A 13,497-nucleotide genomic window follows, 5' to 3' on the forward strand; every position below is an offset into this window, starting at 1 on the left:
TGAAAGTTCATTCGAATGATCATTCACGCTGGAAATTTCCAGGAAATTTCCGTTGTACACGGTGAATGATGGATCATTCGAATGATCTTTCGAAAGATCTTTCGAATGATCTTTCACCGTGTAAAGCGGCCTTAAGCAATTTTTAGGAGAGCATGGGCACGCGTAAATAAAAAGTAAGGTCAACTGGAAACCAATAATGATAAAAGAGAGATGTTTATTTATAGGGTAAATATTTGTTATAGAAATAAAATATCCAACAATATTGAATAACACCCATAAATACTGGATTTCCTCGAGCCCTACCACGCGCCAGCCAGGCCGCCGCCCGCGTCAGCGCATTGCAACATTGTCATTGCTGAGGACGGAGTAGCAAGTAGTAGCAAAAATTTTCTTTACTACTGCGTTGCATATACTTTTCCCTTTATATTGGTGCAAAAGACACCGCGCAGGAACGTGCTGCTCTAAACGATATTGTACATTTTATTTGAAAATTCGGGTAAAAAACACAAATAAGTTAAAAAATACATATAAAATAGAAAACATTGTAAAATCAGAATAAAATTAATGTTCCACTATGTAATAATGTTTATTTTTTTAGGTAAAAATGTTTTTTGGCTCAATATATCGCGTAAAGGTTGTCCTGCATGACGCTGAACTTCTTCAAAATCGACCGATTTCACGCAACTGTCATTTTTACGGTGAATGCTCCATGTTTGACGGAACCCTGCCGCCGCTCCAATGAACAAAAATACCAACTTAGTAGTGTATTTTGTAGACCATATCCTGTAGAATCCGAAAATAAGGTTCAAAAATTCCTTGAAAATTTTCGAAAAAACGACTTTTGGCCAGCTTTTTTCGATTTGGGACCACTGTGCGACGGTCGCAGCGATTTCTTTCCGTTTATTTTTCTTTCACCCCTTTTACTATCTCCACTTACAGCGTGAGATTAACGGCTCACTTGCTCATGAACGGTTCATTTCCATCGGGTCATCGTTGTTCTCTCGAGCGGTGAACGACTCCTTTTAAAATCCAACAGCGCTTCGTAAGTGGTCATCTTCACCCAGTTCGTGGCGTGTCATCTTATTCCATCAGTAGCCGCGCACTCGGCTGGTCGTCTTGCTCAGAACGCACCAAACGGGAACCGAACTCAGGATTGTTTTCTTTTAGTTCGCGTTCGGCGAGATATAGTGAAAGCGATGAAATTCTAGAGCCAATCAAAATGGGAAATTATGTATCCGAGATAGTGCGAAAAACCCTCAGAGGAAAAATCACTCGCCTTAACCGGGATTCGAACCCAGATCCCACCGCGGCTAGTCCCGGTATACTTAAAAAAATGTATCCGAGATAGGTTTTCTGTTGGCTGGGCAACCGTACTCTGGGAGGATGGTGATGTTCCTGTCCGAGGGCGGAGTTAGAGACGAGGGAATAGAAACGATGAGACTGATTGGCTATAAATGACCACAATCAAAACAAATAGACAGCGCTCGATTCAAAGAGAACGGTCGACTACCTTAACTTCGTCTGGACATTATATATTTTTAATGGGATAACAATTAATGTACTTAAGTAGTCTCATAGAAGCGCGATGAGAAACTCGTTACAATTTTCGTGGCCTTTTGCACTTCTAACAGAAACAGTGATAGAACAGTTACATCCCCAGAGTGCATGCACAGTCACTTTCAAAAGTTATACAGGACAAATTTTATGGGGCGCCACTTCTGCTTCTCGAGAAATTTTAATTTCCCTTACTCTTTTGCACTCTTACCCTTGGTCACTCACTGAAAATATTTCGTTTGCGCCTAAAAATATATGCACCCATAGCTCTGATTTTGCTCGCAAATTGGTCATTCTGTTTCGATTTATGTCGGATTTAATGATTATTTTGTGAGCGATTACTGCGTACTTGCCCCGGTTTTCACACATTTCGTTGTATTACTAGAAACGTATTATTCTTTATTGTGCCCCTAAGTAGCATGGGAAAAACCCATTCGTTGAAACACGCGCCCCAGTGGCGAATAAAATAATCCTTGATTGAAGAATATTGGCTTCAGTAGAGATTAGAGGATTGGAGACTGCCGGATGCCTTCTCCATGGGACGCACGACCCGTCTGCTTTCTGCAGATATGCGGCGCCGCTAAACTTTGCCAAGAAATAATATTGAATCTCGTGTAAATAGATAACCTTGGTTACGCTTTCTTCGTCGAATACAGGGCGACGTATCGTTGATGACTAATGGTTGTACAATTGGCAGTGACTTCTTTATAGAAATACATATTCTATTTTCGTAGAGTTGGGCAAACCATTTTTCTTCGATCACCGTATAGTCGTTCAACTGAAAGTCATTCAACTGAAGTTCCACTCTTATTATTTAAAAAAATTCTCAAAGTAATTATTTGTTTTTTTTATTATGATAGGCATTCGTTCGTAATTGAGGTCATAATTATAATGCTTTATTCCACTCATGAAGTCCTATTGAAGCAAAACACCTCCTAAACGCTTGGTTATCATGGAAATCAACAGTTCTCAGTGATCACAATGCAAGTTGGAGAAGTGGAACATTTCTGGCTATGCATCACTTCATCAAACTCTTTTTTGTATATTTTATTGTTTGTTACTCATAATGATTTTTCTGCTTTATTAATTATTTTAGGTTTTATTTCACTTAAACATCTGACAGTGCGAAAACACTAATGCGAAAAGTTTTCGAATGATGTTATTCATAAAAAATATGGAATTCGACCTCCGATCTCCAATGAATTTAAGATGACAATTATTTTCCACGGAGTGATGCCATTATTTGTTCCTTGCTGGTAGCACCATATGGCGTGAACAACGATGCACTCTATGAATTTCTAACATTTGTTTATAAATTAATTCTTTCTTTTCTTTTCCAGGGGATAGGTCAAGATGCCGGCTCGCAAAGGACTCCTCGCTCCGCAAAACACCTTCCTGGACACCATAGCAACGCGATTCGATGGAACTCGTAAGTGACGATTGATTTACTTAACTTGAGCATTTATTTATTCAGCAACCGCTAGAAATACCGTAAGCTTCAACTATTTTGACATAGATGACAGGACAACTTTATAATATGTGATTGGTACTGAGGCGAAACGTTTTTGAGTAGAGGTTACTAATTGTTGTACTACTGTTTCCCACCGTCGGAGACTGCGAGTGAGGAAACTTTTAGCCACCCCGCAAACTCATAGCCCTTATAGCCGCAGCCAAAAAGCGTTAGGAGGTTATTTTTTGTCCTCCGGAGGCGGCCTCCCAAGTGGGGGCTCGCGGGAAACACTCCAGGGCGCGCCTTACACGAATGAATATGCAAAGTTCTTCCATGTGGCGTGTTGGACGTTTATTTGTTCTAGCGTTATGTTGTACATTTTGGTGTAAATATGTCGGAAATTCTGTCCTTATTAACGTGTACATAAATGCTGTCTTATGTAGTAAGCGCCTATTTTGTATTTTTAACCATCTTTGTTTTTCAAAATATGGTGTTATATGTTCATAGTATGTGATGTCAAAAATATACTTTATACAGGAGTTCTGAATCCTCTGCAATTTCATATTTACTTAGTTTATTTGTAAGGTCAGAATATACCACACAGCAATAATCTATATGAGGGAATACAAGAGTGTCAACTAGTTTTCGGCGAAGAGGGACGGGGATAAGGTGTCTACATTGCTTTAACTGATATAGCCTTAAAGACCCTACGCAAAATGGATTTTATGTGTTCATTCCATGATAAGGTTCTATTTAGTTTAACCCATAAATTAGTAAAACCATCAGAATAATCAATTTGGACACATTTTACATTTATCTTTGGCAGGGCATCAAGTATAATTTAATCAGCACAAATATTACTACCAATGATGATACTTTTAGCCTTGCTGGGATTTAGTCGCAGGCAATTTTCCTGTGACCACTTACATATATTTCGAATATCATCATTCGCCTTATTAATGGCTTCAGTCACATCAGAAGGGTAGCAGTCAATGTAAATTGGAAGATCATCGGCGTTCAGGAGGTATTTATATCTTAAGGTAACTTTAGAAAGATCATTGACATAAATAGAAAACAGAAGGGGTCCAAACCCCCTGTGCCACTCCTTTGCTTACAGCACAATAGTTTGATAGCTCGCCTTTCGGTCTTCTAACGGCTTGTTCCCTGTTGGAGAGGTTTGACTTGATCCACAGCATGGCTGAATTTGTAAGTGCAACGTCATTCAAGCGATTTATTAGTATGTTGTGATTCGCCGAATCGAAAGCTTTAGTAAAGTCTAATAGAACCAACAAGGTTATCTTTTTTTGCTCAATTGAGAGTCCAATATCTTCTGTAACTTTTAAAAGGGCAGCCTGTGTACTATGTCCTTTTCTGAAGGGCAGACTGATATTGATCTAACAGGCCGTTTCTAGTGAAGTGTTCCAAGGTGGTATCATGTGTCATATCATCATCATCTCAAGTGGTTTTTACAGTATACTTAGAAGCGCGATAGGCCAAAAATCTGACATTAAGTTTGGTTGAGAAATTTTAGGAATCGGCTGAATTTGTGCAAACTTCCAGAGGGTCGGGAAAATCGAGTAATTTAACAAGCAGGCGAATATATCTAGTATCACGGGAATAGTACCAGGTATTAGAATTTTTACAATGTTGTAATTGATCCCGTCAACACCATTGGCATTAGTTTTAATCATTTTTAAATTCCGAAGTAACACTTCCGGCGTGTAATGTGGTAGGTACAGTCTATTAAATCCATATATGTACGTCAATTCTAGTTCGTAATGAAAACTTGCCTCTGTATGCGTCCTTGTGTTTACATCAGCCTGGTCTTCGTCGGTAGGTGCACTTACATTAGGCACATTGGTAAAAACCGCCAGAGAAATGAACTTAACGATGTATTTCAAAGTTCAGCATGGACAAAGCAGAGCGAAATGGAATTCTGGGAGAGTGGTGAACGGCGATTGGGAGCGAGAGGCGTAAATCATGAGTGGGGGAGGGTGGGTTGAGGATTGATTCAAAGTGGTGAGTTGTAGGATGACCATATTCCGGCGATGATTGGACAGCTCAAGTCGGACGATTCCTTGGTAATTTATTCCTCCTGCCATTGTCAGGGTGGAATGGGAAACTCCAGGAATCAGGTTATCCAGCGTTTATTCGGACATAATTTGGTGGAATTATAAAGTATTGTAAATTAAAACTTACTAGTGATTTTTCGCATCAACTTTCATTCACACGACCGGGTTTCAATACGATTTGTTTAATAAAATTTTTTGTGAATGATTGCTAATGAGTTTAAGTCAAAATCCACCGAATCATTGGGGAAGTAATTCAGCAGGCGGGGCCGTACTAGTGATGCCATTGGTTCCACCCCTTTAAATTGGTTATAGATGTTGGTTGCAACAATTTCGTGTAAGGCCGAGGAGTGGACTGGTGAATGAACTGACCCTACTTTCATGACTTTCTTAGGCCCAAAGTGATGATTCAGTTGGAGCAGAAGTATAGAAATCATTTCGCCAAGGTCCGAGTGGAATGATGGGTTAGCCACGGGGAGACAGTGCTTGAAAGGAGAGAGAGAAACATGATTGGAGAATTGTGGACTAATGGTCGTGGCTAATCCCGGAATAAGGGCCCGGCCGTGAGCCTCATCCATCCGCACGGCTGCCATTTAAGTGTTGAAGCGTAGGTGGAAGGCGGGGGTCGGCTCGGCTCTAGTGTTCTGCTCTTCGTTGTAATTCTGGCATTTTTAGTCTATGACCTTTTGAGGTAGAGGCTATTTTGCCGTCGACGAAGGTCCTACGGATAGGCAAGTCCGGAGGTTAAGAATCCGCGGCGGGTCCAAGGAGGCTATTTATTATTATTTTTAAGGGTGGTTCATATAAAAGCAAGTGCAGTTCGTATAGATAATGACCAATACGCACCGATATGAAAAAGATGGCCCAATTCGAAGCCTGTGAAAATAAAGACAGCCGTGTATTTCAAAATTCGCGCAAGCATGATATCGGAGAAAATATTAAAATAGAAATTGCGGTCAAAACTCAAATAGTTTCTCGCATAAACCCCCAGGAATATAGGATATTACTTTTTGTCCATTACGAAAAAACTCACTCACTAAAAGTATTTTTTTCATGTCCGTGCATATGTCACATTACGCCTTCCATAATTAATGTTATTATATCCCGGGTCTTTTGTCATCATAAAATGTAATACATTCTCACACGATTTATGACTTTCCCACTGAACAGCATTTAGCAGTTTTTCTCGGGTTTTGCACCACGCTAGCGGCTGCATTTCCACCGATGTTTCGGAATACGACTCAATTGCCATTTTCAAGGCGTGTTTATCTCACCGTGTCAATTTTACCTCGAATCGAATTGATCGTCGGTCATGCTCAACTATGAAGTTTAAGAGTCGTCTGATTGGCTGAGGTTCTTCATTTGCCTTTCAATTATCTTGTGTTCGTTCCACTTGAGACTCATGCCACTTACCATGTTACGACGTTCAAATGTTTCTCGGGTGAAATCCAAAAGCGCAGCGGGCCTGAGCGTGAGGGCAGAATTCGCCTGAAGCTAAAAAAGGATGCTTTTTTTGTAAAAAAAACATATTTTAAACCATAAATATGTTGTTATTGGAGGAAACCTGAACATTTCCTCTTATGATTGAATTTGAAGAAGACAAAACACGATATTTTTCTGATATTATTGAATCATGTTGAGCAAATAATTATTTACAAGTGAAAAATTAGAAATGGAAGTGTAATGGGGAAATGGAAGGGATAGAGCTCGGAGCTCCTAACAATAAGCCGGAATAAGTTTCACTGACGTTGAGAAAAAGTTTCGAGTTACACTTGAGAGCAATGGGAAGTGGTTTCCTTCTAAGAATCTCTCTCCTCCACACCAGTAGAATTCTCTTCAAGCCACCTACCCTCCTGATCCACCATTTTTGAAACAATCTGCTACCATTGGTAACCTGCAGCGTTCATAGGTTATGACCAATAACTTCTAAGATTAGTAATGTGAGCCAAATGTATGAAAACAAATGAGTCTGAAAATGACGCATTTCTGGCAATTTTCATGCTTGTTAACCATGGTGCCGCCACTTTAATTTATCGATTTATCCACGAATCACGAGTATGTGACCGCATATTCATATTTGACCTCTCCCGAAAGCGCTAATTGGTTATCACCACAAAATACCCCTTTTACGTCCGTCTGGATGAGCACCACTGCTATTTTCATTTCCTCACTCGAGACATTTCTTCACGAAGCAATTTCACCCTTTAAAGGGGAAGAAACGGCTTCAACTAGCATATTTGTATTATAATTGCCACAAATATTTATAACCATGAATGTAATAATTATTACCTGTAACAATCATAAGATATATATAAGACAATGTATGTGGATATTACTGTATTTTACGCGTTAATGCAAATTTTATTGTGCATTTTATTACAATTTATTACTTAGTGCCTGCATATATCTTGGTTTCAAAACTCGTGTTTCCGTTCGGACTGTTTGTCGCCAAAAACAATACTTTCAGATAAATTCAACGTGTAGAACTAATGATTTCCAATTTTGTGACAATGGGGAACTTGCATGAATTTTTTTTATTTCACAGGCGGACAGAAAATTATTTTCTGAATACAACAAAGAAAACCGCATGTATATCTGAGTTTTCCTTCGCGAGATATTCAATGATAAATGTAACGAATTTTAAAGCGCGGGAAAAACTCCCTCACCCCCCAAGCCACTGCCGACGAAGCCTCGATGACGTCAAAGGTGCCTAAACATCACGCGAAGCAATTGTTGTGATTGTTTGTAATAGTTGCCAGCAGTTGTGAGAGCTTCGTTTGTTAGACGTGTTGATTATTTTCTATTTAAAGATAAATATCCGACGAAAGAGGCCCTCATATTTTGCATTATTTATAATATTAATATCTGAGTAAGGGCATAAAATATAAAACTGGAGTAGTTAAACCAAAAATTTTACAATGCCTAAATAACATCGTTGTAGGAGTCTGAGCCATGGCCGTTGGAAGGGGGATACGTTAATTGTAAGTTGATGTTATCGACGGCATATCATTCATTTAAGTATGTAATTAGAACGATTTTGATGTTTTAATGTCCGCTATGCTTTTATATACAATAACTTCATCCGTTTATTCGTAGGTACCGGAGAATTCGTCGTTTAGGACTGTCTGTGCTTGTATTATGGGGTGAGTTCCAGTCAATGCAACTTTTTCTCGCTGATTGAAGACATCTAGGAACATTTTTGTGCCAAAATAGTGTTATTTTCAGCGTGACATCTTCCGTTAAGCTACTGATAATAATCACAGTACAAGTGGTTGTAATGCACAAAGTTTGACAAGGTTGAAAAATATCGGCCAAGAGTTATCAGTGTTTCATCGTGATTGAATTGTGAAAAGTGCTATTACGCTATCGATAAATGTCTAACAGTAGTGTAAAAATTGTCAGTGGCGTGTTAGCCTCCGTTGTTCACCGTAGATATGACATTTCACGATCAAGCTATTGAATAAAAATTGTGTGAAGTTTGTTATTTCATTATTTCAACGAATAGTAGTGAGAAAAGTCACCTGTGTCACTTGTGTGGGCTAATTTAAGGGTTTAAATCAGTGAATAAATAGTTGTTTCCACCATAACGAGCTCTGTTATTGTAAGTTGTACGTGATGAATATAAGAATGTGACAGTGACTTCAAGTTTTTGATAAGAGTATTTGCCTATTTCCCATATGCCATATTTTTATGGTATATGCTAGTATATTGTTTATGGATTTACCTATATTATTGAAATAGGTTGTGGTTTGTGTGTGTTGACAGTGGAACCGATTCGCGATCTCACATGTGGATTGTGTGCAGACTGTTTTGCTGTGAATTCGTACCGTAGGATGGATAGGACTACCTTCTCCGCTAATTCGGCGTTGCCAAATTCAACAGCACAGCTTACGATCGTTATCCTCTAGTATTACAAGTTTCTTTTACATCTCGATTTGCCGCCTACGTATAGAAATAATTTGTCTTAACAAATTCTATGAGGGTCGTGGCATCAATTTTTGGTGTCCTAAAAAAAAGCTGGTGTCCTAACACCCCATGCCACACGCCTTTTAGGCGGCTTGCGGGGTATTATGTGGATGTAGATGAATTTCAGGTGTACTATTCGAACGAGTGGCAACGTTATCATCCATTTTTCTGATAACTAAAACATACGAAGTGAAACGCTTGTACTTCATCATCCCGATGTCGCATTATTAATATCCCAAGTAATAATCGTGGCACAATAGCAATAGAAAAACTTGCCCAAGAATAACAGAACAACATAAAGTGACGATGAGTGGCTAAATACTCCCTCAAAACAAATTTTACATCATGCGCTCAGCGTATTTCCCAACTCCCTACGGTTGTTTAGGCACCTATGACGTCACGCCCGGCCTCGGCAACGCTCGGGTGTCTTCGCGCAGTGGTCGGCTCAGAGAAATTTTTCTCGATTTTAAATACAATTTTTTTATTTCTTTTCATGTTGAATGGAGAAACTGAAGGTATTTTTGCGAGCTAATATATCCATTTTACTCATTCAAAATAGTTTTTAGAGCAATCTACGACCCATGCAAGTTCCTCATTCGGATGCGGTAGTAAAAATATATAGAGTGACTGGAGACAGACAGTTAAGGAATTATATCTATAGACAGCATTATGTTTCAAAAGTTTTATGATTTGGCTATTGGTTAAATATTTGATTGAATTTATTAGCTAAAATCTGGTGTTTATAAAAAACTTAAAAGAAAGCACTTGCTGACGATCCCTTCACTTAGCAAGACTGCAACACTTGGCCATGGATACTTTTTTCTCGAAGAAAATACTGTAATCTTTTTGCTAAAGTAATTTTTTGTACATATGTTCAGAAAATCAAACACATAATTTGTTTTCTGGAATACTAATTTAAGTGATTGCCTTGATTGGACACTTATTTAAAAAATAAGGTTTCCTATTTTTTAACTGCCGAAATCGAAAGATTATAACTCCTGGAGTACGTTTTTCACGCTTTTGTATTTGTAAATAAAGATATCTATTTTTCGCGATTAAATGAAAAGTGAAAAATTTCAAGTGCGTGAAAACGCGACGGCTAAGTATGAATGCTGGAAAAAGCCCGTGTGACGTCATTCTAGTTCCCGCTGCCACCGTATGAGGCCACCTTGGTACAAGGCTAAGAGCGCCGCTACAATGCAGGCTGCTAGCAGGTAGCGCTTGGCTTAAATAATGATTATTAATACCCTATCAAACGAAGGAAACTTTCCGACCATAGGCAATATTACTAGGTGATTATTATGACATGTTTCCCTGAGCTCTGTGCCTCATGCATGCGTTGGTAACCTCAGACGATGTAAAACTCCTATCCTCTCGTGTAGAAACTAGGTCCCTGTGACGTCACGTGGAGTGGCATCGCATGGGCGCCAATATGGCCTTTTTTGAAATGAGGTTAAAATTGACCATTAACAATCGTCTAAACTGGGATTTCTAAAACCAAATAATTAATATCTGCGCATTGAGTGTTTCGCACGCGTCGTTTGGACTCGGAAGGGACATTTTCACTCTATTTCAATTTTCACATTTCTCTTCCGTAAATGCGTTCTACACAACGGCGAATAATTCATCGCGTTCCTTTCTTTTTTCGCGCAGATTATTATTTTATTCCCGAGTGGTGGTACTCCGTGGACGGATCTCTGTTGACGTGATATATATCGCAGCAATAAAAACGACCAATCGACGAAATTGGTTCCATTTTTCATTATCCTCGCTTCGTGTCCTCGGCAAGATTGAACCCATTCACCAAACTATCGATTGACTTTTTAGCGCCACTTACTGAGTCAAGTCTTTTTAATCTTCCGAAGCATTTTTTAGGAAAAGGTTTGCCCCTCATAATAAATAGGCAATAAATGCTCATATTTGTCCTGAATTGTTATTTGCTATTGTTATGGTTTTTGTTTTATTCTTCCTCCTTAAATAGACATTGTGCATACAATTTGTGAGAGTATGAAAGTTTTTTGGCACAGATGTTTTGGCCTCTGGCAGCAAAGAATTTCTCTTATCCATGTGATTAACTACATTGAACATTCAAGGGCCTTTCGCCAGAGGTCTTCTCCCGTTGGCTGATCGGGTCGACCATGCTCTTAATCATTCTTCTTATACGTAGCAGCACCGATAATAGTCACCTGACTCAAAAAACTGACTTTTACTTATTTGGGACGCTCCGATCAGCGATACCAAAGTATGTGAATGCTGTTGGAAACTAATAATATTCATGCGTGGACAAGATATTGACCAAGGATTTATTCATTACACATTTAAAATTATAATTTACACGATCAGTTTTCGCGTGAAAACTGAGGAATGTCGCGAAATACAGCTCAAATGATGGCTCTCTGACGTCATCATTTACAGAGGGATGGCGAAAATAATAGGGTAGTTTCCTTCATCAAAGAAAACGAAAGGCATTGATTGCGATTCGTTACCCAGCATTAGTGTATCCATAAGATACCAAGTAATTGGTTTTAGAAATCCCAGTTTAGACGAATGTTAATGGTCAATTTTATCCTCATTTGAAAAACGCCAGTTTGGCGCCCATGCAATGCCACTCTACGTGACGTCACAGGGACCTAGTTTCTACAAGAGTAGATAGGAGTTTTACATCGTCTGAGACTACCAATGCACGCATGAAGCACAGAGCTCAGGGAAACATCTCTTAATAATCACCTATTAAAATTTCCTGTGGTCAGAAAGTTTTCTTCGTTTGATAAGGTATTAATAATCCTTAATTAAGCCAAGCGCTAGCTGCTAGCAGGGTACTCTACGCTACCGCCATGCTCGGCAGCAAGCAGCCTGCATCGTAGCGGCATTCCTAGCCTCGCACCCAGGCGGCCTCAAACAGCAGCAGCCAGGCATCACTTGAGTTTTTCCCAGCATACATACTTAGCCGTCGCGTTTTCGCGCGCTTGAAAATTTTCACTTTTCATTTAATCGCGAAAAATAGTTATCGTCATTTAAAAATCTAAAAGCGTGAAATACGCACTCCAGGAGAAATAATCTTTCAATTTAGGCAATAAAAAAATAATAGGAAACCTCCCTATTGTGATCACCAGTTTGGGGATGATAATTGGGCAGTTAGGTCTGAAGGGAGGTGTTCTGAAAAGAAAACACATCATAAAATAAGAGGGAAATATTCTTAACGCTGACATCTCAGAGGTGATTCCATATTTTGAAGGATATTCTTATCGGGCTGAGACACAGCTACTGCCATCTGGTGTTCACTGCCTGAAACCTGCACACTTTACGATAATGCTCATGCTGTAAGGTTATTTTAGTAATCTAGGAGATCTCTACTTTGTAGCTAGCGATGATTGACTTCGGTAGAAAGGTCTCCGGTTCATATCCCGGAGGAAGCCTTCGAATAACCTAAAAACCGAAATCACCAAATCGCAAAGTGGCCCAGGGAAAGGAAATGGCCCCTAATGAGTGAATAGTTGCACTTACTTAAAGCAGAGTTGTTGATGTAAAGGATCTTGGCGAGTTGTCAAATCTATTGTCCTCGGAAATAGCAGTCCAAAGATGGGTGAGTAATTTGTGAGCAAAAAAATCATTTATTGAGAGGGTACTGAGCGAATTTAATTTTTCAAACTGTACAAGTGTGTCGATTCAATCGGAGGCGAGTAGTCCACCCAGAAGTTGCTGCGAAAAATTGTTGTTAGTCTGGGGTGAGCTCTGGTCTCATATCCAGATCAACCAACGAGTTGATTTAGTGATTCGAGATTATTTTTATTCTTAAAACAGTGAGAAAAAACTAGATCATGCTATATTAGATCATACTCATTCTCCAAAAGGGTGCTCTAAATTTTTAGAATATGTTGGAGATCATTCAGTATCAAGAAGATATTCTTATTTTAAAATATTTCTTGGGGCTACAATTGTGGTGGGATCCCCTCTTTATGCAGATATTCTGGGCACATATTTAAGAGGGTCCCTTTCTTCAATCAAGTGGGCGTCGGTCGATTTTAGAAAACTTTTTGGAGGGTAAGCTTGTGCACAAACTGTGCTTTGGGGTGAAGCGGATTCTGAACGCCATGCAATTTCTCTGACGTTACGCCCGACATTAATATAGGGTCATATGAAGAACCAGTGCATAGCGCAATAGGAGACCGCACATACATTGTATCGATTATCGGGGAAGGCCGTGGAAACATCTTTCGAATATCGGTTTGCTGTTACCTACACCGCGGCGTGAATTTCAAATATCATTCCTGATTTTAGCCTTACATATTAATTAAATGTAGTAAATAACTGTTATTAGATGAACTATAACCATTTACTTTCCATTATCTGGAGAAACAAAGGAATTTTTTCCTATATCTGATTAAAAATATCTGGTATCAAACATTGAGAATATCAAATACAAAATTGCCGGTAACCACCTTTAATTGATTTGACAAA

The 13,497-nt window shown here is 39.1% G+C and overlaps 1 protein-coding gene across 1 annotated transcript in view; it reads left to right on the plus strand.

The window, feature by feature from the left end:
• LOC124164280 (potassium voltage-gated channel subfamily H member 4) overlaps positions 1–13,497 on the plus strand; it is a 561,414-nt gene that overhangs the window by 49,110 nt on the left and 498,807 nt on the right. Inside the window, exon 2 of the mRNA XM_046541531.1 lies at positions 2,895–2,983. Coding sequence (XP_046397487.1) covers positions 2,908–2,983 — 76 coding nt within the window. The 5' untranslated portion in view covers positions 2,895–2,907. The remainder of the gene's footprint in view (positions 1–2,894; positions 2,984–13,497) is intronic.

The sequence above is a fragment of the Ischnura elegans genome, chromosome 8, assembly GCF_921293095.1.
Source record: "Ischnura elegans chromosome 8, ioIscEleg1.1, whole genome shotgun sequence".
In the NCBI taxonomy this organism is placed as follows: Eukaryota; Metazoa; Arthropoda; class Insecta; order Odonata; family Coenagrionidae; genus Ischnura; species Ischnura elegans.